At 36.8% G+C, this 25,055-nt stretch overlaps 2 protein-coding genes across 2 annotated transcripts; one reads left to right on the top strand and one right to left on the bottom strand.

Annotated features, from left to right (window-relative positions):
* Positions 1-4,582: 4,582 nt before the first annotated feature.
* Positions 4,583-21,538, top strand: CAH9 (Carbonic anhydrase 9). The gene is made up of 5 exons (XM_069502243.1): positions 4,583-4,718; positions 17,275-17,481; positions 17,930-18,201; positions 18,977-19,207; positions 19,973-21,538. The coding sequence occupies exons 1-5, from the start codon at positions 4,673-4,675 to the stop codon at positions 20,177-20,179; spliced, it is 963 nt and encodes a 320-aa protein (XP_069358344.1). The 5' UTR covers positions 4,583-4,672; the 3' UTR covers positions 20,180-21,538.
* Positions 21,539-24,531, bottom strand: Vha14-1 (V-type proton ATPase subunit Vha14-1). Its single transcript, XM_034973858.2, has 5 exons — positions 24,376-24,531; positions 24,125-24,206; positions 22,942-23,147; positions 22,244-22,267; positions 21,539-21,669 (listed from the first exon to the last, which is right to left on the bottom strand). The coding sequence occupies exons 1-5, from the start codon at positions 24,427-24,429 to the stop codon at positions 21,637-21,639; spliced, it is 399 nt and encodes a 132-aa protein (XP_034829749.1). The 5' UTR covers positions 24,430-24,531; the 3' UTR covers positions 21,539-21,636.
* Between the last annotated feature and the right edge of the window lie 524 nt (positions 24,532-25,055).

Here is a 25,055-nt window from a genome sequence, read left to right as displayed (position 1 = left end):
TGACTGACAGATTTATCAACGCACAGCACAAACTACTGGACGGATCAGGCTGAAATTTGGCATGCAGATAGCTATTATGACGTTGGCATCCACTAAGAAAGGATTTTTGAAAATTCACTTCTAAGGGTCCCTCCCTTAGGGGTTGAATTTTCAAATATCTTTTTTAGCTGATGTCTACGTCACAATCAAGGCACCTATAATATCACAATCGCCTTTTCCCATGACTTGCGCCATCTTCGACCCATACATTTTATTGCATTGTATGAAAATGTCTACGCGGCGTGTTAAAATTAAGATAATTATGAACTTAATACATTATTCGCCAACCGAATTAGCTGCGAGTTATGTTTGATCTGGGCAGAATATTAAAGGAGAGACTGATCGATGTTTAAATAAATAGTTTATACCTACTTACTCTAAACTTATGTGCGTAAATTTTGAGAAAAGACTCGTTAGGTTATTATACATTTGCTCTAATAATATTGTGTCTTCTGTCATGGCAAATTGTACGGTCGGATACCTACAATGATATTGTGCGTATTGAAAATCTTTCGGCGCAATTTAAACCCCTCACCTGCGGCTTTAGGTATTAGCGCCTCGGCCCTCGACTTTAATTTTCTACTTTGGACACTTCCAAAATCCAATACCTGCCTAAGTACCTACTTAAGTATCTTCTCTATAATATAAAAAACCGGCCAAGTGCGTGGCGGGCCACGCGCATCTTAGGTAGGTACTTAGGCATCTTGTATATTCACAAACCTACCTATTTAGTAGGTAGTTACCTATTAGACTGTGTTATAAAAAAACCGGCCAAGTGCGAGTCAGGCTCGCGCAATGAGGGTTCCGTACTACAGTCGTATTTTTTCGATATTTTGCACGATAATTCAAAAACTATGATGCATTAAAATAAATAAAAATCTGTTTTAGAATGTACAGGTGAAGACCTTTCATATGATACCCCACTTGATATAGTCACTCACTTCGAAAGTTGAAAATACTAATTATTAGTTCATGACCCAATTTAATTTTTTTTGTGTGATCTAACCCTAAATTCACGGTTTTCAGATTTTTCCCCAAATGTCAGCTATAAGATCTACCTACCTGCCAAATTTCATGATTCTAGGTCAACGGGAAGAACCCTGTAGGTTTCTTGACAGACAGACAGACAGACAACAAAGTGATCCTATAGGTTCCGTTTTTCCTTTTGGGGTACAGAACCCTAAAAACCGGCCAAGTGCGTGGCGGGCCACGCGCATCTTAGGTAGGTACTTAGGCATCTTGTATATTCACAAACCTACCTATTTAGTAGGTAGTTACCTATTAGACTGTGTTATAAAAAAACCGGCCAAGTGCGAGTCAGGCTCGCGCAATGAGGGTTCCGTACTACAGTCGTATTTTTTCGATATTTTGCACGATAATTCAAAAACTATGATGCATTAAAATAAATAAAAATCTGTTTTAGAATGTACAGGTGAAGACCTTTCATATGATACCCCACTTGATATAGTCACTCACTTCGAAAGTTGAAAATACTAATTATTAGTTCATGACCCAATTTAATTTTTTTTGTGTGATCTAACCCTAAATTCACGGTTTTCAGATTTTTCCCCAAATGTCAGCTATAAGATCTACCTACCTGCCAAATTTCATGATTCTAGGTCAACGGGAAGTACCCTGTAGGTTTCTTGACAGACAGACAGACAGACAACAAAGTGATCCTATAGGTTCCGTTTTTCCTTTTGGGGTACAGAACCCTAAAAACCGGCCAAGTGCGTGGCGGGCCACGCGCATCTTAGGTAGGTTTATAGGCATCTTGTATATTCACAAACCTACCTATTTAGTAGGTACCTAGTTACCTATTAGACTGTTATACAAAAATGTCGGTCAAGTTCGACTCTGTTAATGTCTAGAAATAATAATTGTTGTGTATTGACTATTAAGCGAGAACACGTTTCAAATTCAATCAAAATCCAATATAGAATTTTACGAGAATACCTATACATACTAGCTTCTTGTGAAGTGGCAGTGGGCAGGCCACGTCTGCCGCAGAACCGATGGCGGATGGGGCAGACGTGTTCTGGAGACGAGACTGACGCTGGTTCCCTGGGAACGGGGACGGGCGCTAATGTGGGACGCAACTTGCGTTGACACATTGGCCCCGTGTCATATCAGGAAGACAGCATCAAGACCGGGAGCCGCAGCAGAAACAGCTGAAAACGGCAAGCGGCGCAAGTATGCCTCTCTTATCTAGAGAGTTACATTTTTGTGCCGTTTGCCGTGGAGACCCTGGGGCCATGGAGTCTTAGTGCTAAAAAATTTTTACGAGACATTTCACCGCGATTAATAGCCTCATCTGTTGACAGAAGGGCTGACTCATTTTTTGCGCAACGCATCAGCCTGGCTGTCCAGCGCGGAAATGCAGCCAGTATTCTTGGCACCATTCCACGCGGTCATGATTTTATGTCACCATTTGACATAAGTAATATCGTCGATTCAGGATCAAACCGAGAGTTCCCTCACTGTAGTTCACTCTGGCCATAGTGGCTACGCTGTGGCCTATGACCGGTTAAAGCAAAATTATTACAGTACGCGGCAGAAAGTAATGTACATCGACCTTTAGAAGGAGATAGCTGATTTGTAGAGCATTGTCCCTGTCGTTGAGACCAACAAAACATCATATAGGTATGAGTGACAGAGACTACGCTCTACAAAGCCGAAATGTCATTCTAGAGGCCGAAGTAAGTAGTAGTAACCTAACATTACTTTCTGTCGCGTAGGTACTGTACAAATGTGGCCAGTCCTACGCCTCCAGAGTCCAAACTCGATGTCATATTGTCAACCCACTGAAGTCCTCATTATAAAGTAGCGAAATAATTATGATTTAAATGTCGTCGATTTATTATTTATTATGATTCTAATCAATCGTTTATTTTGTCTGATGGGCTAATAGCTTATATCATCCATTCATCCCTAGATGTTATGCTAACATCTTTTGTTCGGTTAGCCTATTGGGCTTGCTTCTTAACCCTTCAACATGTGGCGTTAGAGTTGCCTATACGGTATTTTAGGCCGCTCAGGGTTTTACAGTAAAATTTCGTTTTAGATAATAAGTGTACTTAATTACAATAATCAACTGAATCCGTAGATACCTCAAAGGAAAAAATGAACTCTTATAGGATCACTTTCGTTGTCTGTTTCTCTGTCAAGAAATCTATAGGGTACTTCCCGTTGTTCTTATAAGTAAAGGAAAAAATCCGAAAATCGTGAATTTGTAAAAATAAAAACCGGCCAAGTGCGAATCAGACTCGCGTACCGAGGGTTCCGTACAGGGCGTATGTTTTTGACATCTTGCACGATAAATTCAAAACTATTAAGTATGCGTAAAAATAAATAAAAATCTATCTACAGGTAAAACCCTTCCATATAATTATGATATCCCACTTGGTTTAGTAATCTTACTTACTTTGAAAGTTGAAAATACTTTACTCATTCATGAACACAGTTTAATTTTTTTGTGATGTACCTAGGTAACCAAAAATTTACGGTTTCCGGATTTTTTTCCTTTACTTGTGCTATAAGTCCTGCAAATGGCTAATGAGCGTGGCCGCCATTTTAGTGTCGTCAGCACTAGATTGAAGTTTCGAGCTGATGGTATATTTTCGGCTGACGTAAAAATGACGTCATTTCGATGTTAATGAGACATGGTTCCAGCGCAATAGCAATTTGCGTGTCTTATGAAGACCTAGTTACCTACCTGCCAAATTTCATGATTCTAGGTCAACGGGAAGTAACCCTATAAGCTTTCTTGACAGATACGACATACAGAGAGACAGACAGACAGACATACATACAACAAAGTGATCCTATAAGAGTTCCTGTTTTCCTTTTGAAGTACGGAACCCCAAAAACAAAATCTAAGTATGAATTGAATTAAAAACTCAAATAAGTATTAAAAAACTGGCCAAGTGCGAGTCAGGCTCGCGCAATGAGGGTTCAGTATTACAGTGGTATTTTTTCGACATTTTGCACGATAATTCAAAAACTATGATGCATAAAAATAAATAAAAATCTGTTTTAGAATGTAGGTACAGGTAAAGACCTTTCATATGATACCCAACTTGATATAGTCACTCACTTCGAAAGTTGAAAATACTAATTATTAGTTCATTACCACAATTTTTTTTTTGTGTGTGATCTAACCCTAAATTCACGGTTTTCAGATTTTTCCCCAAATGTCAGCTATAAGATCTACCTACCTGCCAAATTTCATGATTCTAGGTCAACGGGAAGTACCTTACCCTATAAGCTTTCTTGACAGACACGACATACAGAGAGACAGACAGACAGAGATACATACAACAAAGTGCTCCTATAAGAGTTCCTGTTTTCCTTTTGAAGTACGGAACCCCAAAAACAAAATCTAAGTATGAATTGAATTAAAAACTCAAATAAGTATAAAAAAGTAAAGATAGTGCGGGCCAGGCAGACACACGTTACAGGCAATAAAGGGTTGGTTCTCACGTCAACGGCGCGTTAGGCCATTGAAATCGCTGTGCACAAGATGTTGATGTTGTAGTATATAAACCGCGGGCTGCGAGGAAGGAAGCATCCTGTGGTGATACCACCCGGTTTTAAAACAGATCTCAATTTTTAAAAAAAAGTGCGAAAAAAAATGAATTCCGTCTTCTCGGCCGCCATCGCCATTTTGGCGGTAAACGGTGAGTTGTTTAATTTTACAGATTAAAAATAATATTTACTTACTTAATTAATTAAGAAATTAGGAAATTTCTAGTAGAGAAAAAGTACTTAATAATGTTTACCAATTAATAATTTTAATTTATTATTATAGTAAGAAACATTTTTGTAATTATTAATTATCAATCTAAATTGCATATCAAAAGTTTTAATAATTTCTTACTTCCTAGTAAGTACTGCAACAAAAAATATTATTATTAAAACAACGAACATTTTTAATTTTATCAGACTCTAATCAATTTAAAAGGTTATGGTTAATTTATGAGATTCGTTTCAAGAAGTCAATTAATGAACCATATCCAAACCGTTAAAAAATAAGCATTTTTTTTATTTGATTAAGAATTATTAATTAAGATCATCCGAACGCTTGGACGATTTTCCGAACGTCCTGTCTATTTATCTTTTACCTTTAGATTATTTTGTTGATTCAGCAAACTAGCAATGATTGAATAAATTAAGTAGGTATTTTTTAATAATGTTGTTTGTAAGTATACTAATAATATAATAATAAAATAAAATAAAAATAAATCATTAAATTTATTATTAATTAAAATAAATTACAGGACTATAATTAATTAAAATTAATTAATTACAATATTTGTTTTAACAAACAATAAATATTACGGTAGGTAGCTGAAAATTAGAGCATATTTTTTCTAATGTGAAACAAAAGAATCTGATTCGGTGCGTTTAAACTATAAAAATCAGATAAGATCGAAGGTTGAATCATACTTAATCAGAAGCGAAGATGTATGTTAATACACGGTTGCGTGTAAAAACGGTTTTAAAGGCAATCGAAATCACGTACGATCGGCGAGACATGCCTAACACGTGGGCTCTTCCTTTCGTACATATCGGCTCGCAAAAACATCCGTAAAAACATTCATGTAGGTATCATCATCATCATGATCAACCCATAACCGGCTCACTACAGAGCACGGGTCTCCTCTCAGAGTGAGCAGGGTTTGGCCATAGTCTACCACGCCGGCCATGTGCGGATTGGTAGACTTCACACACCTGAGAATATGAGAGAATACGTGAGAATATTAACATATATAACTAATTAACTACAGCTAATTAATATTTGCAATTGCTTAATTAATAGATTTGATTTCATAAAAACAATAAATTAAATTAAAGTTTGATTAAAAATAAAGATTAAAGACCTTACCGGCAAAATGTGTTGCCAAGCAATTTAGCGTTCCAAAAATCCAGCCTATATATTGGTTATTACATCGGCGTGCAATTCGGGGATCTAGGATTCGATTTCGGGCACGCAACCTCTAACTTTTAACGGAGTTATTGTGCGTTTTAAAAGTATCACTTGCTTTTTTAACGGTGAAGGAAAACATCGTGAGGGAACCTCAACCTGCATGGCTGAGAGTTCGCCATAATATTTTTAAAGGTAAATTCTGCCAATACGTACCTGACCAGCGTGGTGGATTATGACCTAAATCCACTACTCCAGCAATGTGCGGGACTGCAACTACTTTTATACACGGCATATTAATATTTTTGAAAAGAGCAACCGCCGAGTTTCTTGCTAATTCTTCTCGTCATAGGAAATGTATTCCGAACCTGTGTACAGTGATAAATACATTAGAAGATTCAAAAGTTCTTGTAAAAGTTTATATGAATAAAAAATATTTCTGTTCTATTCTAATTTCTAAACCCTTGTCATTCTAAGAGGAGATCTGTACATACTCAGTAGTGGGCCGGCGATGGGTTCAGACACGGTTCAGATGATGATATGCATGCGATATGTGCATAGATAATATTTCTATTCAGGCCTAGGTATTTGCTATTTGCTAAGGATAACGAATTATAGCAAGCGTGAAAATTAGCAAAATGCACAAATGGACGACCTCAAATCTAGGTCAGATAACTGAGGTCGAAATTGTTTGTAATTTTCATCTAAATGCACTTAGGTATCCTAATAATAATGAGATAATTTACTACATAAATATCGATGTTAGTACTCGGGGTGATATTTTGGGATGGACCATTTTAAACGTATTTTGCTCGCTGCTCGAGCTGCTAAAGCAGCTCTCGAGGTCTATAATCGCCATTTGAATAAATAAAAAAAGTTTTAAATTTTGTATGAAAAAATAAATTCCGCCATTTGAATTTTTTTTTCAAGTCATCGAATAGACCTTTAGATCCTGATCATCTTTTGCCAAGAAACCACTCTTCCATCTTTCGATACCCTCCGAGATTGGACGCCGATGAAATTGTATTGCGGCCATCTTTTTTTGCACAAGGGGGGGGGGGGGATGTAAAAAAAACAAAATTTTTTTTCAAATTTTTGGCAATATGGATGAGGTTCGTAAATGACATTCGTCGAGCACCTCCCACCTATCTTCAATATACCCTAGAGCGTGCCCTTCACCCGTCCTCCGAAATAAGTCAATCATTCAGCTCCTCCGATGTGTTGCCCTAAAGGAGCTTGTCCTGCTGTAGAAGCCATAAGTGAAAACAAAAAGTCAATACGAAAACTTTACAGGAGAAAATTTGGGAAATATCTCGGCCGCCATCTTGTTTTTCCAATTTTTTTACACGTTTTCTGAAAAAAATTCGTTTGCTAATATCTAAATAACTGCAAGTTAAACAAAATCGGTTGGAAAACAAAAAGTTACAAAAGTCAGGTCGGCCGCCATCTTGTTTTTCTGAAATGTCATAATTTTTCCCTACTCGAATCCCACTTCTGAACATATCTCCCATACATTATTATATCATTTTCTGTCTCTTTCTAGGAGAACAATTATGTCAATGAGTCAGTCAGTGAGTCAGTGAGTGGTAATTGAGCTATATATAGTATAACTAGTATTTTGCTCGCTGCTCGAGCTGCTAAAGCAGCTCTCGAGGTCTATAATGGCCATTTTGAATAATAAAAAATTTTGTATGAAAAAATAAATTCCGCCATTTTCAATTTTTTTTCCATCCAACGAGTAGACCTTCGGACCCTGATCATCTCTTGCCAAGAAACCACTCTTCCATCTGTCATACCCTCCGAGATGGACGCCGATGAAATTTGTATGGCGGCCATCTTTTTTTCGGAATTTTAAATTTTTTTTCCAATTTTTGGCAATTGGATGAGGTTTCGAATGACATTTGGTCGAGCACCTCCCACCTATCTTCGATACCTAAAGCGTGCCCTTCACCCGTCTCCGAAATCCTCAATCATCAGCTCCCTCCATATGTTGCCCTAAAGGAATCATTGTCTTCTATATGAAACCATAAGTGAAAAAAAAAAAGTTTCATACAAAATTTTACAGGAGGGAATTTTTTGAAAATCTCGGCCGCCATCTTGTTTTTCCTATTTTTTTGACATTTTCTAAAAATCGTTTACTAATATCTTCAATTGTTGCAAGTTGTAACAAAATCGGTTGGAAAACAAAAAAGTTACAAAAGTCAGGTCGGCCGCCATCTTGTTTTTCTGAAATGTCATAATTTTTCCCTAGTCGAATCCCACTTCTGAACATATCTCCCATACATTATTATATCATTTTCTATCTCTTTCTAGGAGAACAATTATGTCAATCAGTGAGTGAGTGGTAATTGAGCTATATATAGTATAACTAGTATTTTGCTCGCTGCTCGAGCTGCTAAAGCAGCTCTCGAGGTCTATAATGGCCCTTTGAACAATTTTAAAAAAGTCATACATTTTCTATGAAAAAAAAAATTCCGCCATTTTGAATTTTTTTTCAAGTCATCGAATAGACCTTTGAATCCTGATCATCTTTTGCCAAGAAACCACTCTTCCATCTTTCGTACCCTCCGAGATGGACGCCGATGAAATTTGTATGGCGGCCATCTTTTTTTCGGAATTTTAAATTTTTTTTCAAATTTTTGGCAATTGGATGAGGTTTCGAATGACATTTGGTCGAGCACCTCCCACCTATCTTCAATACCTTGAGCGTGCCCTTCACCCGTCTCCGAAATCCTCAATCATCAGCTCCCTCCATATGTTGCCCTAAAGGAATCTTTGTCTTCTATATGAAACCGTGATTGAAAAAAAAAAGTTTCATACAAAATTTTACAGGAGGAAATTTTTTGAAAATCTCGGCCGCCATCTTGTTTTTCCAATTTTTTACACTTTTTCTAAAACATGTTTACTAATATCTTCAATAGTTGCAAGTTGTAACAAAATCGGTTGGAAAACAAAAAAGTTACAAAAGTCAGGTCGGCCGCCATCTTGTTTTTCTGAAATGTCATAATTTTTCCCTACTCGAATCCCACTTCTGAACATATCTCCCATACATTATTATATCATTTTCTATCTCTTTCTAGGAGAACAATTATGTCAATGAGTCAGTGAGTGAGTGAGTGAGTGGTAATTGAGCTATATATAGTATAATAACTAGTATTTTGCTCGCTGCTCGAGCTGCTAAAGCAGCTCTCGAGGTCTATAATCGTCATTTTGAATAATAAAAAATTTTGTATGAAAAAAAAAATTCCGCCATTTTGAATTTTTTTTCCATCCATCGAGTAGACCTTCGGATCCTGATCATCTCTTGCCAAGAAACCACTCTTCCATCTTTCATACCCTCCGAGATGGACGCGGATGAAATTTGTATGGCGGCCATCTTTTTTTCGGAATTTTAAAAAAAATTTCAAATTTTTGGCAATTGGATGAGGTTTCGAATGACATTTGCTCGAGCACCTCCCACCTATCTTCAATACCCTAAGCGTGCCCTTCACCCGTCTCCGAAATCCTCAATCATCAGCTCCCTCCATATGTTGCCCTAAAGGAATCTTTGTCTTCTATATGAAACCGTGATTGAAAAAAAAAAGTTTCATACAAAATTTTACAGGAGGGAATTTTTTGAAAATCTCGGCCGCCATCTTGTTTTTCAAATTTTTTCACTTTTTCTAAAAACCGTTTACTAATATCTTCAATTGTTGCAAGTTGTAACAAAATCGGTTGGAAAACAAAAAAGTTACAAAAGTCAGGTCGGCCGCCATCTTGTTTTTCTGAAATGTCATAATTTTTCCCTAGTCGAATCCCACTTCTGAACATATCTCCCATACATTATTATATCATTTTCTATCTCTTTCTAGGAGAACAATTATGTCAATCAGTGAGTGAGTGGTAATTGAGCTATATATAGTATAATAATATAATAACTAGTATTTTGCTCGCTGCTCGAGCTGCTAAAGCAGCTCTCGAGGTCTATAATCGCCATTTTGAATAAATAATAAAAGTTTTATATTTTGTATGAAAAAATAAATTCCGCCATTTTGAATTTTTTTTCAAGTCATCGAGTAGACCTTCGGATCCTGATCATCTCTTGCCAAGAAACCACTCTTCCATCTGTCATACCCTCCGAGATGGACGCCGATGAAATTTGTATGGCGGCCATCTTTTTTTCGGAATTTTGAATTTTTTTTCAAATTTTTGGCAATTGGATGACGTTTCGAATGACATTTGCTTGAGCACCTCCCACCTATCTTCAATACCCTAAGCGTGCCCTTCACCCGTCTCCGAAATCCTCAATCATCAGCTCCCTCCATATGTTGCCCGAAAGGAATCTTTGTCTTCTATATGAAACCACAAGTGAAAAAAAAAAGTTTCATACAAAATTTTACAGGAGGAAATTTTTTGAAAATCTCGGCCGCCATCTTGTTTTTCCAATTTTTTTCACATTTTCTAAAAATTGTTTACTAATATCTTCAATTGTTGCAAGTTGTAACAAAATCGGTTGGAAAACAAAAAAGTTACAAAAGTCAGGTCGGCCGCCATCTTGTTTTTCTGAAATGTCATAATTTTTCCCTACTCGAATCCCACTTCTGAACATATCTCCCATACATTATTATATCATTTTCAATCTCTTTCTAGGAGAACAATTATGTCAATCAGTGAGTGAGTGGTAATTGAGCTATATATAGTATAAATAATAATACTTAATTCTGTGACAGTAGGTAACGATCATTACGATTTGCAAATTACCAAACTGAATTTGACAAAATGGTTTTTGCTTGATTAATAACTATTGGTTAAGTAAAAAAGGCAAAAGCTCATCTAGATGAATGATTTATAATTTTTTATCGGATTTAGCAGATTTATTCAACAGGTCATAGAAGTTTGCCCTCTAAGTTCATGAGCATGCCGGAACATGTCACTTCGTATGGCATCTACATTTATTTAATTACTTACTTTCGTAAGGCCTTCTTTTACAGCTATAACAGAGCCCTAGCCTGATCCGATAGAGGTTGTGATAGGGCGCTGCAATCTGGCGAAGGATGGGTAATCGTGTGCATACCTCCCATCTCTCCACCGAACACATACTTATTGATTATACCTATAGAACAACCTAGCAAATTACATACCTACTAGTAGGTAAGTGGGGACGGCTGTCATTTTACGCTCCTTAAATATGTAACTGGTATTCAACGAGCTTCCGTAGTCGATAATTGTTATTAGGGTTTTCATGAAGCCTTTATTTATTTTCAACTAAGTACCTAGGTAGATGATATCTGCGACTTCATCCACTTGGATAACCTAATACGGTTGGATTGGGAGTAAAATAATTTTTCATTTGATATAATAAATTCGATTAAATAACAGATGAGGGTATATTAAATACGCTTACTTTATCTATTTATACCTGGCAACCCCGTAATTGCGCAGAGGGGAAAGTAGGCAACCTTTATTTTTTCTACTCCTTGGAGAATATCCTCTCAGCTGATGCTCGACTTTCATAAATAACTCATCAGGAAATTTGACCGCAAAAGGAACCATTATAGGATCACTTTGTTGCCTGTCTGCATCTCTCTGTATGGCATGTCTGTCAATAAAACCTATCCAAGGTACTTCCCGTTAATGTAGAATCATGAAATTGGGCAGTTGTAGATAGGTCTTATAGCACAAGTAAAGGGAAAAATCCGAAAACCGTGAAATCGAGGTTCCATCATAAAAAAAGATTAAAATGTATTCACGAAAAAAATACATAATATAGATGGCGCAATCCATCATTAACTTGCAGTGTTCTACATAAAAGTGTCAGGTATATCTTGTACGATTGTACGGAATCCTTCGTGTGCGAGTCCGACTCGCACTTGTCCGGTTTTTTATTGTTTAACCTATTCTCACTATTCGCAACCTAGTTGTTTCTAATACCGGAACTCATATCAAACCTTACCCAATTCACAATTTATAAATTCTAATTTTATTCATTAAAATATTTGATTGTTCTTTTTTCTATTACATAATAAGTATTGTAATACTTAGCTTATAATATTATGTATGCACTCTGATTCTCACGCGTGAATTTTGGGTCAATTTATGCCTTGGGTGACAAGGGTCTACACAGATTGTGATCAAAGTAAGAGAATCATTTGAGTCTGACTACGTATTTATAATATTTTCGAAATGCTGGATTTTAGTCTTTAAAAAAAAGAAATTTTGAAGTGTTATTTTTCTACCAGATATATTAGATCTAAGGATATTCTACTAACGGAATACCTCACTGAGATTTATTAAAATCCATACGAACGTATTTCCATATGAGAGCAAAATATTGATAAAGTAAAAACAGCCCATTGTGATCGGATTTAAATGCATTTGCAAACAATATACCTAACAACAAATTGTTATTCTAATCTTGATCATATCGATCTTTTAAGCCTACAACCTACAATCTTCTTAACTATTGCGACTGACGTTCTACAAGCCCAAAGTTAATCATAATGTTGCCATCACGAGAGTTGGAACCATGCAGTAATCGATTTTGAGTTACGCGATACACCTACTACCTACGTACACGTGATAAAAAGTTTACAAACAATGTAACGCCCATAACGGATGGGTGGACAGATGAACGTAGTCGTACCATAAGGGTTTTTGTTTTACCATTTACCATTCAAATTTCGTACCATTTTGGCATGGAACTTTAAAAACACATCCTACCTGTACTTTTCTTATACACTTTGATTATCCCACTTCCCACTAATATTATAAATGCGAAAGTGTGTTTGTTTGTTGGTTTGTCCTTCAATCACGCCGCAACAGAGCAACGGATCGACGTGATTTTTTGCATGGTTATAGTTAGGAACCGGGAGAGTGACAGGCTACTTTTTATCCCGAAAAAACAAACAGTTCCTGCGGGATAACAATCTATTTTGAATATAATAATTATGACTGCAATATGATTATGCAGTGTGTAAATTTTTAATAGGTAAGTAATAAATGCCTAAGTATCATCATCACAACCCATCGCGGGCTCAATATTGGCACGGGTCTCCTTTCAGAATGAGAAGAGTTTAGCCCATAGTCCACCACGCTGACCAAGTGCGGATTGGTATACTTCACACACCTTTGAGAACCTACCTACCTAAATAAAATAGTAAAAATAAATAAATAATGTATACATGCATATTTAGGAACCCTTATTAAAAAGACGCATTGATTAACAGCTTTGAGACGGCCGTAAAAAGTGCCATAACTCGTAACATGCATAATTTGTTCAAGCTTTGCATAATGATGTATAATAGGATTGTCGTTCACGATACCCTTGGCCCGTGGCTGGAATTTTTGATATGTTGGCCAGTGTAAGTGGCGCATAGATATATTTTTTGGTTCTCGTTTTTGAGCAAAGTCAATTACCGATTCGTAGTCATGACACGTACATTTGAATATTTTTATGTCTAACGAGGTATTGATTTGTGGGCAATCCGTCAATTGGACAACCATAAAATGAGCTGTGACAAGTATACGAATACTGAATTAATATAATTATCATAAAATATATTAGTTTTACATAATATATTATGCGATAATAAATGCCGCCGCTTTTTAGACACTAGGTGCAGCGAATTTAAATTGAGTTGCAATCGTCATAATAATATATTTTATAATAATGTAAGTATAATAGATTTTATACTATAGTGGATGTGTTTAAATGTTTGCTGCATTGTTTAATTACCGAGGATGTATAAACAAATAAATAATAATTAAATTAATTTTTGGTTTTCAAAATTACTTTTAAATTTAATAGTTACAAAATTAAAAAAATACTTATTAAAAATTATAAAAAATATAATAGTAGGTACGGTACACAAATACAGTTCAAAAATAATTCCAAGTAGGTAAATAACAGCGCCGAAATCCTCATTCATGAATTTATCAAAAAATCTTATTATATATAGCATTTCACTACTATAGCATTTTACTTCTGAGTTCTGGTAGACACCTCTTAAAGGGATTTTGTGCATTTTGTGCATGCCCTTTCAATGTTTATGTTTTAAACTTATTCTTATGTTAAGTGTATAAGTTTTTGGTACAAAACAAATAAATACCTACCTATGTTATAATATTACTGTTGTATTATTAGTGCGATAAAAAGTTGTTTCCACTGTACCATTCCACCTCACACTCCCTACAATTTTCTCGAGGACCATTGCAAATAAATAAGCACATAATTCCTCGTATTTCAATGCTTAGTAATAAATCAATAATTGAGGTAAAAGTATATAATCACTTATTATAACGTAAGCTTGTACCTAAATATAAAACTAAACAAGGAAATTAATTATTAATAAGCTATTTTATTATTTCTTCATGATGATATTGTAAGATGATATTTTTAAACCTCAATGTATGAAAATTGTATAAAAATACAGTCTGACTTGCACTTGGCCGCTTTTAAGGGTTCCGTACCTCAAAAGGAAAAACGGAACCCTTATAGGATCACTTTGTTGTCTGTCTGTCTGTTCAAGAAACCTACGGGGTACTTCCCGTTGCCCTAGAATCATGAAATTTGGCATGTAGGTAGGTCTTATAGCAGGCATTCGGGGAAAAATCTGAAAACCGTGAATTTGTGGTTACAACACACAAAAAAAATTAAACTGTGGTCATGAACTAATAATAATTAGTATTTTCAATTATCGAAGTAAGATAACATATCAAGTGGTGTATTATAATATGAAAGGTCTTCACCTGTGCATTCTAAAACAGATTTTTATTTATTTTTATGCATCATAGTTTTTGAATTATAGTGCAAAATGTCGAAAAAATACGACTGTAGTACGGAACTCTCGGTGCGCGAGTCTGACTTGCACTTGGCCGGTTTTTGGATATAAGTATTGAATCTATTCGTATAAAATGTAAGTACCTACCTACCTAGTCTATGTCACCCAGATTATAATTAGCAAATCAATTGACACCTCATTTATGAAAATCGGCTCAGTAGGTACTTAATTAAGCCGTTCAACATACTGTACCTACTATACCTGTATATATTTAATATACATACTAGATGATGCCCGCGACTTCGTACGCGTGGATTTAGGTTTTAAAAATCCCGTGGGAACTCTTTAATTTTCCGAGATAAAAAGTAGCCTACCTATGTCCTTCCCCGGGATGCAAGCTATATCTGTACCAAATTTTGTCAAAATCGGTTAAACGGATGGGCTGTGAAAGGCAAGCAGACATGCAGACAGACAGACACACTTTCGCATTTATAATATTAGTATGGATGTAGATTGATTGAATTATAACCCTTTTTTTAATAAATAAATATTCCCCTTTTCCCCTCCAATCTCCAATCCCCTCCTAGCACAAGCTTTATGCTCCAAAAGCATAAAGCTTGTGCTAGGAGTAGGTACGACAATTAGTGCAACGGGTGAGGTTTGAACCGGCGACCTTTCGGTTTTCAGTCCGCTCCTTTAACCGTTTAGCTATCGAGGCTACCCTTGCTTATAGCTTTCAGCGTTTATTGAGAGGGTTGTGATGGGAGGCTACGGCCGTGTCTAGTTACCACCCCACCGGCAGATCCGTGTCGCCAAGCGATTTAGCGTTCCGGCACGATGCCGTGTAGAAACTAATAAGGGTATGGGTACTGCTTTACCCCTTCCAAATTAGCCCGCTTCTATCTTAGACTGCATCATCACTTGCCACCAACGAGACAGTCAAGGGCTAACTTGTAATGGAATTTAAAAAACCGGCCAAGTGCGAGTCAGACTCGTGCACCGAGGGTTCCGGACTACAGTCGAATTTTTTCGACATTAGGTATGCATCATAAATCATATTGCACTTAGCACTATTATAATAATAATAATAATAATAATAATAATGTTCTTTATTTCAGGCAAAATGTACCCATATTATTACAGAAGTTATTAAAAATTATAAATAAAATAAATTTAAACAAAATTAAAATCTAAAATAAGTACAATAATGTATAATGTATAGTATTTCTATCATTATTTACGGTTCGCACTGCGATGCTGCGTCAACCAATACCGGTAGATGGCGACATCCAAGTACTCACACATCGTCCGGAGAATCTCATTATTATGCATAAAAGTAAAGTAAAATCTGTTTTAGAATATACGAGTAAAGCCTTTTCATTTGATACCCCACTTGATATAGTTATCTTACTTTGAAAATTAAAAATACTTTTTTTTGGAGATGTAAGTAAACACAAATTCACGGTTTTAGGATTTTTTCCTTTACTTGTGCTATAAGACCTACCTACCTGCCAAATTTTATGATGCTAGGTCAACGGGAAGTTGACGGAAGACACGACAGACACACATACAGACAGACAGACAACAAAGTGACCCTACAAGGATTCCTTTTTTTTGAGGTACGGAACCCTAAAAAGAAGTGTACTACTTAAGTACAACGCGTACCAAGTATATAAAGGGAAACCACAGTCAACATGGTCGGACTTTAGGAGTAAACTTTGACTTGATATCAACTTATCAAAAAGACTTCTCTACTCCGCTCCGCCTGTGGGCGCTGGCCCTTAGGAGCAAATTGTTTGTTAATGTCTGATCAGACGCTCCTTGTTTTGATAACATTCATCATTGTCTTCTTTATGAATCTCGATATGAATCGGTAGATAATTATTTGACACTCATACTTACTAATAAAACTTGTCACGAACATAAACAAATCGTCTCACGAATTATAGTCTCGGAGCCGGTGACCAGTTTGTTCTAAGTGCTTGTACCTGTTTTTTGTACCAAAAACATCCATAATAATATTATAAATGCGAAAGTGTGTCTGTCTGTCGGTCTGCTAGCTTTTCACGGCCCATCCGTTTAACTGATTTTGATGAAATTTGGTACAGAGATAGCCTGCATCCCGGGGAAGGACATAGGCTACTTTTGATCCTGGAAAATTAAAGAGTTCCTACGGGGTTTTCAAAAACTTAAATCCACGCGGACGAAGTCGCGGGCATAAAGAGAAAAAGAGAGTGAAAGTGGACAGGGAAGCGCTTAACTCTATGAGTGATCTCGGCCAGTGGCCCTTGGCAGTGCGAGAGGTTGTAGAGGGAGCAGAACAGTTTTATTTTTTTCAAAACCATTATATTGTAGGTAGGATTAGATAAGTTCGTAAGAGTGAGACGGGGACACTCCATCCAACTTTAGGATGGATTTTTAAGTAAACAAAAGTTATGGGATGCCAGCTGTTAAGTGTTATGGAACGCAAGTAATAATTTTCAGCATGTTATTTAAGGAATATGATATGTTCTGTAGAGTTACGAGCTATGACTTTTGTTTGTTTTACAGTAATTACAACAGCGCTTGGATGGGGCTACCGGGCATCGGACCAGCGTCGATGGGCAGTCCTCCATCCAGCTTGTGGCGGCCGCCAGCAATCGCCCATAGCCATCGCAGCACGACAAGCCATCCCCATCTCCATACCTGCCATGGAGCTTATCGGGTACCAGAACCCCTTGCCTGGGCCACTAACTACCACCAATAACGGACATTCAGGTAAATAAGGACCCTCAATTTTTTTTTTGTATGTTTCGCTGGCAATCCTCCGACATGGTTATCGGAGACTTTATATAGCTTAACACGGCATTTTTTTTTTACCTTTTTCTTTTTAGATTGTCATGAAACAGGTTCTTTTTCCCTCAATATATTGCTATCCTTTTCAGTTCGCCGTCTCTGTGGAAAAGGACGGCGTGATTTGTAATGTTTGTAATCCTATCATATTGATGTACTAATCTTGTTTGTTATGATGCGATGGTTTTTATGGTAACCTAAACTTTTGTAAACTGTAGCTACGAATAATAAACGGGTGATTTTAAGCTTAACGGGTTACATACAACAATTACGAAATTAATCGTGGTATGTACCTACCCGTTATCTACATTAAAATAAACGGATTTGTTGTACCACTGGCGTAGTTTTTAAATCCACGTAATCATCTTTACAGTGGCACTAACCATCCCAAAATACTCATCCGAAGAGGAAAAGAAGGGTTTCCGCCTGCCCTACATCTTCGGTGGCCCTCTTGACAACGAGTATGAAATTGAAGGCCTGCATTTCCATTGGGGTGACAAGAACAACCGGGGTTCTGAACACACTCTCAATGACATGCGACTTCCCCTGGAAATGCACATCATCCATAGGAATAAGAAGTACAGGAGTTTGGCCGAAGCGTTGCAGCATCCAGATGGTCTTTGTGTGCTGGCTTTCTTCTACCAGGTAAAAAAATACTTTATTAGTACTGCAATCTGATTTTATTTTTATTATTACGTAAATATTTGCTAGAGCGGTGATGTCCTAGTGGTTAAGACGTCTGCGTTTGTATTATAATGCACAAGTGTGTGCGCAAACACAGGTGCACTCTCTATTCCCTTACTCGCATAGCCGGATGGGACGGAAATCCAACACGACCGGAAAGGTCAGGCACAGGAACGACTTTTTTTGCTGCGAGGCACGGGGATGACTCACCGCCATAACTTCCTAGCTCAGAGCTAGTACTGAAAATTTCTTAACAGAAAACCCAATAGCTATCTAACTATTTTATTTCCGACCCGGGAATCGAACCCGAGACCTCGTCATCTTCAGTCATACATTGCTAATCACTAGACCAACGAGGCCTTTCTTTTGTAACCTGTCATTTGTGTTTTGTGGTGCAATAAAGTATAGGTATGCATACATACATACATACATCCTCTAACTTGCCAGTAGTGGAGCCACCACATTCGGGATTCGGCGAATGTTTGACGAATTTACGTACAAAGAATTTTCTTTGATGCGGGCGAAATTGCCGCCTATTTCCTTTGATGCGAGCCAAATTGCCGCCTCAACACGAACGTGTGGCAATTGTTTTGCGAATGTTATTTTACGATTGAGGCCGCTCCACCAACGAATGTTTGCCGAATGTTCGGCATCGTTCTCCATAAAACCACCTTCACTGTCGTTCAGACTGACAGAGCGCTTTTAAGTTAATGCCAATTTTTAAACGTTTCCCCAGGTAGTGGAATTTGAAGCCAAGCTGCTAACTCCCATAGTAAAGAACCTTTCAGCGATTGAGAACTACAACACGAGCATGCAGCTGCCTCACACCTTCTCTCTCTCGTCCATCCTGTCGGGGCTCGATGCTGAGCGCTTCTACACGTACAAGGGCTCGCTGACCACGCCGCCCTGTGCTGAGGCGGTCACGTGGGTCGTTTTCTCCGACTACCTGCCTATCTCTGTGTTCCAGGTAAGCTTGAGTTTTTGGTAAGAATCTCTTAAGCGCCATTCAAGCAATGAGCAATAATTTTCCACCGGCTCTTGGGGTAGGTACCTATTAATTTTAAATATAGACGCCATAATAATTTTTTCCTCAGTCAAAGCCCAAAGAGTCTTTCTACTCGTGTGGTCTTAGGTTCGAATCCTACTATGGGTATTAGGTATATAAATATCACAATTAGCTACCTATATAGGTACCTCCTAACCTTCCTACTGATTTTGAAGACAGCGTCGGGATTCAGATTAATGTTTAACAATAGGTACCTACCTGTAGTGCGCGACATATTGAGATGGCAATTGGGGTGGGGACGCCCCGCACACCCGCAGAGCCCCCCACGTTAACCCGGTGCAGGATAACGTGGGTGTGCGGGGCGTCCCCCGCCTCATACCCCGATTGACATCTCGACCTGTCGTCTACGATACCTACGGGTATTTCGAAATGTAGGTATTTTTTTCGGAAAAGTACACTAAATATACCCTAAATACCTCATACGGTACGCGGCAGAAAGTAAAGTACATCGGCCTTTAGAATGACATTTCGGTTTTGTAGAGCGTTCTCTGTCACTCATACCTATATGACGTTTTGTCGGTCTCAACGACAGAGACAATGCTCTACAAATCTGCTTTCTCTTTCTAAAGGTCGCTGTACATTACTTTCTGTACTATACATAGTGTGTAAGCCGGTGTAAGTAAATAAAGTATTTGTAAGTATAAATAAAAACTTACCGTCTTACAGATGGACAACTTCCGCGGTCTGCTCTCTAACCTGAACCTCCCACTGGTGGACAACTTCAGACAGCTGCAGCCTCTCTTCGGCCGGAGAATCTTCGTCAGAATAACCTCCAAGAACCCCAAGTTCAAGAAAACTAAACTACACTACTCTAAATGGGACTGGGTCGGACACAGGAAGTCTGACAACGACATTGCGGAATTTGACGACTAAAACTCAACTAAATTAAAAAAAACTAATCTTGTAACTAAATTTAGCACTCTACGGGTATTAATTATTATGTTTAACAGAGGTCTTTCCGTCACTCGCTCGATACAAACCTACTTTGGTTCTATTTGAATATTAACCAGGGGTGTTACGGATAGTCGCAGCCGCATCCGCCAATACGGAACATTCGCATTAATTCAGACATCCGCATCCGCATCACTTAATGCGCAGTTTTTACGGATGCGAATTCATATTTGCAACAAGTAAAGACCTGCAAAGAAAGTGGGCGGGGCCAGAGTGGCGCGTGCCTCGCGGGTTGGCTAGTTGATATCGACGTACGCTACCTGACCAATCAAAAAGTGTACAATGTTACACGGATATTCGCATCCGCATCCGAAAATGCGGAACATTCAGACATCCGCATGCGCGGATGTGAACTTCTCATAATCTGCATCCGCAGTCGCGTCCGCGGATGTCAAAATATTGACATCCGCAACAATTCTGATTTTAACCAATCAAACTCCATGTAATTTTGTGGACACATTCTAGAAACTAATATCTACGTCTACCTATGGTTTGCCAGTTGTCCGTCAAAATAAATAGTTTTAAAATTACACGGGTTTAGTGATTTCTTTGTAAATTCTTGAGATCGTGTAACTTTGAAGCTGAGTATTCTAACTGAAATGTGGAAAATTAAATATTAGTTCCTTGAAACTTTAATTCAGTTTCTACTGTGAGTTAAATTGGATAATGAATAGTATTCAAAAGAGAACCAAACTAAGTTTGTTTAGAACGAATAAACCCCTCTTGAACACAAAATATGGGGCAGATTCTCTTGTAGACAATCTCTAAACTGAACTAAATTAACAGGTCTAAAACTATTGCTATCCTTTTCTGCAAACAACGTTATGAAAGGGATAGCAATAGATTTAGACGTACCATTTTAGTTCAGTTCAGAGATTATGTACAACGGAATTAGCCACTTTGGGCGATTAAAGTAATCGACACCTATAATTATTACTAACTGACATGACTATAACTAAAATTATTTACCTATTTTTAGTCATAATGATCGTGATATAGTAAGGAATTAGACTAAGTACTATTTGTGTTGTACATGAAACTCAAATCCTACACTAAATAATATGTTTCCTTTTCTTGGTTAACAGTGCACTGATTTTTCAGTAGTAGGTACAGACTAATTTTAGTTTAGTCAAAGTTTAGTTTTAGTTTCGTGTACAAATGAATAGGAGTATTATGTATTTGTTTAATTGGTTGTGTGCACAGTATCATATTGTATATTATGTGTGCAAGTATTATTTGTGTAAGTTATTAATTTTATGATGTAAATAAATAAATATAAAATAGTAATTTAAAATCGTTTTATTACATAAACAGATATGTACTTATATGTATTTTGAATAGAATACAATAAATAAAAGAAAAATTGAAGAAAACTAAGATTAACTTGCATAGTTATCAGCACCAAACATTGACTGAAAAAAGAAGAATTTCTAATAAGCAGTGATAAATTATTAAATATAAAAAATATTTAAAGAATAAGATATGATAATAAAAAAGAAACTTACCAAGGAATAGATTAGAAAGAAAAAGAAACCTCACAACAAACAAAACCATGCACAAAAATGTTACTTTTGATCAAATAAAACACGCGAGGTAGATATAGTGATATATTATAATACAACTTCAACGATCTATACAATAGTAATTGTTCTATAAATATAACTAATTAATGAATATCTTCTTTCGAATAATAATAATTTATTAAATAATGATATTTTTTTCATACCATTAAATATGCAGAACTAAACATAACATTAACTGGGTGGAATGTATATTAATATAAACCATTTTAGTTTTTTTGCTAATTGCACACAAAAAACAAACTTATTAAATGCATATTTAGTTTTAGTTAGTTTACAAAATGGAGAAATACATTAAGTTTCTTTCATTGTAGATGACATATTTATAGTATGTTGTGCCAGTCAAATATAGCAGTATTTTGGTATTACATAAAAAAGTTCATGCAATAGTTTTACTTTAGCGTACCAAGTCATCGGGGTTGAACATGCCCTGAAACAAAAAACCAGTATTATAGCATAAGGGATGATTTATGACAACACGTGGCGGGCGCGGGCCGTGCCACGTACGAGGCGCGGACGAGGCACCACTAACTGACCACTAGTCTTGCCTAAGTTCCTTAGTTAACAAACTTAGGCAGGATGAGTGGGGAGGTCTTTGGTTCGATTCCCGGCAGGCGTTTAGAATTTTATAATTTCTAAATTTCTAGTCTAGTCTGGTGGGAGGCTTCGGCCGTGGCTAGTTACAACCCTACCGACAAAGCCATGCCGTCAAGCGATTTAGCGTTCCGGTACGATGTAGAAACCAAAGGGGTGTGTCTTTAATAAAATACTGCCATACCCCTTCCAGAGGGCCAAACATGCGCCCCGCGAGAAAATTTTGTCTACGCATTTTCTCGGGTTTAATAAGACGAGTATATATATAAGAAAATAAGACGAGTAAATGTGTAGACAAAATTTTCTCGTGGTGTTGATGTTAGGCGTGCAGGTTAGCCCGCTTCCATCTTAGACTGCATCATCACATACCAGGTGAGATTGCAGTCAAGGGCTAACTTGTATCTGAATAAATAAATAAAAAATAAAATAAAAAAGTGGAAAGGGGTCACAACCCTCAGCAATGGAGACTATGATGCAGTAAGATAGATGTTCAGATAAATAATAATATACCTTAGCGCGACGTAGAATGGAGTCTTTGCTAGCATCATATGGATGGTCCTTAGAAGGGATCTCGAGCACAGCCGGCACGGGTGACGTGTGGGAATCAATCACATGGCGGATCATTTCTGCTATGTTCTGGTTGATCAGGATGATGTCTATGTCATCGCGCTTCACAAATCGCTTGAAACACTCTTCTATTTCACTTACTGGAGTGTCTGGAAATGAGAATGATCAATAGAAAGTACTAAAAAAGTTTCGACCTTTTTGACCTCAAAGAAAGAAAGAACTTTTCGACCTGGTTCTTCCTTCACCTTTCTACTATCGTACCGCAAGGCATCACCAAGGTCTGCACCCATATGTAGTCGAAATTCCACAGTTACGTATGCAGCGATTTGCCTCCTCATTTCTAATTCGAACCGCCAAGATTTGGAACACCCTTCCAGCATCAGTTTCCCCTCCAATTTTAATATGGGTACCTTCAAGTCAAGAGTTAATAGGCATCTTCTAGGCAAGCGCGCTCCAAGTCATTGCCATTTTCAAAAACTGAATAACAATACTGTCATGTTCATAAGTAATTGCAGTATTTTTTCATTCAATATATAGAAGCATCTTATGAAATCCAAAAATTAGTCATAAACTGCTCTAACTTTAATAATGTTTTTAGTGAAGTTCACATTTAATATCAGAGGAAACTTATGAAATCCAAAAATTAGTCAAAAACTGCTCAAACTTCAATAATATTTTTTTAGTGAAGTTCAATGTTTATCAAGTTGCTTTTCAAAGGAAAATATTTCATTAGGATTTCTCAAAGGTAGCAAGCAGGGAGCCGCTGGATTCAGGTGGCGCAAGACTGGGGCATGTGGAAGTCCAACATACCTATCTCCAGCAGTAATAATTGATGTCTCACAGTTGAATATGATGATAATGATTTCTCAATGGTTTAAAAGCTTTAGTGTAATCTCAACTAGGCTAGCTGTTAGGCTTTATTAAAACAACAACCAAACAGGAATGGTGGTTAGTGCCAAATATTTACCTACAGAAAAAAAATTAGGATTTTCAAAAACTATGGAGATCAAGCTTACCCAAAAGACTTAACTTGCTAACTAAACTTATTTTAGCTTGCTTAACTTATTTTAACCGGCTTATAATAAGGAACTATCTTTTATTTATAAAATAACCGAGGAGTGCTTACTTTTATCAACAACCATGAAGTTGGGGTGTCTGTTTTTGTTGATTTCACCTATTCCCCCGAGCAGGAAGCCTACACAGGTGTCCTGAAAGCATTAAGACACAAAATGAATAAAAAATATTATTATAACTACGAAAACTAATACATTTAAGAAGAAATTAAATATATTTTTGTTTGCAAAAATTTCTTAAAACTTGCACTGAAAAATAATGGTGAAAATTAGGTTAATCGACAAAAAGTTTTATAGTAATTACTTCATCGCCGATGACGCTCATTAGTTTTCCTTTTACAGCAGCTTGGAGGGCCATTTTTATGTGTTTTTGTTGAAATTTTGCGAAGAAAATCGCAAATATTTAAAACTCACAAGAATTCGTCACCTGACTATAGATTTTTGTTATAAATGTTGGTCAAACTGAATATAAGGCTTCATCCACATTCAATAATCATAAAGGATAATGAAATATCGTATCGAGATCGGATGCAGTGCACGAACAGTCTAATAACAATTCATAGACAAGTGTAAATATTTTGTCCAAGTTTGTTAAGTTGGTGTCCCTGTATAAAGTAAAGCAGTGCAGTGTTTCCAATTCCACATACGGTTTCCATTGCCACTTTTTGTTGGTGTCCCCGGTGTCACCCGAAAAAATAGATCTTTTCGATATTTTATCGAAGGGGACAGCCTCAAAAAATTAAAAAAAGGCAGAAAGATAAAGTTTTTCATGCTGCATCGCGGATTAATAGCATATTTTTGTAGCTGTAATAATTAATTAGCTAGTTATTTATCATTCATGTTTTAAGATTGAAAGTGATTACTGATTACTGATATGTACATAATAATTTGAAAATGGAAGAAAATTATGACCAACATCTTTATTGTCACTCAAGAGTTGTGAAAACTAAAAATGATTTTCTTTATAAACATAAAAATTATATT

The sequence above is a fragment of the Maniola hyperantus genome, chromosome 12 (assembly GCF_902806685.2).
Source record: "Maniola hyperantus chromosome 12, iAphHyp1.2, whole genome shotgun sequence".
Lineage (NCBI taxonomy): Eukaryota > Metazoa > Arthropoda > Insecta > Lepidoptera > Nymphalidae > Maniola > Maniola hyperantus.
The sequence above is the reverse complement of the archived record's forward strand: the minus strand, read 5'-3'. Positions and strand labels throughout refer to the sequence as shown.

What these genes read in the sequence shown, in the direction of transcription:
- CAH9 (XM_069502243.1), top strand. Translation starts at nt 4,673, where the DNA reads ATGAATTCCGTCTTCTCGGCCGCCATCGCCATTTTGGCGGTAAACG. An exon ending in CGCCATTTTGGCGGTAAACG is followed by an intron (nt 4,719 to 17,274) that starts GTGAGTTGTTTA and finishes TTTGTTTTACAG; the next exon opens with TAATTACAACAGCGCTTGGA. An exon ending in TGCCTATCTCTGTGTTCCAG is followed by an intron (nt 19,208 to 19,972) that starts GTAAGCTTGAGT and finishes ACCGTCTTACAG; the next exon opens with ATGGACAACTTCCGCGGTCT.
- Vha14-1 (XM_034973858.2), bottom strand. Translation starts at nt 24,429, where the DNA reads ATGGCCCTCCAAGCTGCTGTAAAAGGAAAACTAATGAGCGTCATCGGC. An exon ending in TGAGCGTCATCGGCGATGAA is followed by an intron (nt 24,207 to 24,375) that starts GTAATTACTATA and finishes TAATGCTTTCAG; the next exon opens with GACACCTGTGTAGGCTTCCT. An exon ending in TGTTCAACCCCGATGACTTG is followed by an intron (nt 21,670 to 22,243) that starts GTACGCTAAAGT and finishes TTCTTTTTTCAG; the next exon opens with TCAATGTTTGGTGCTGATAA.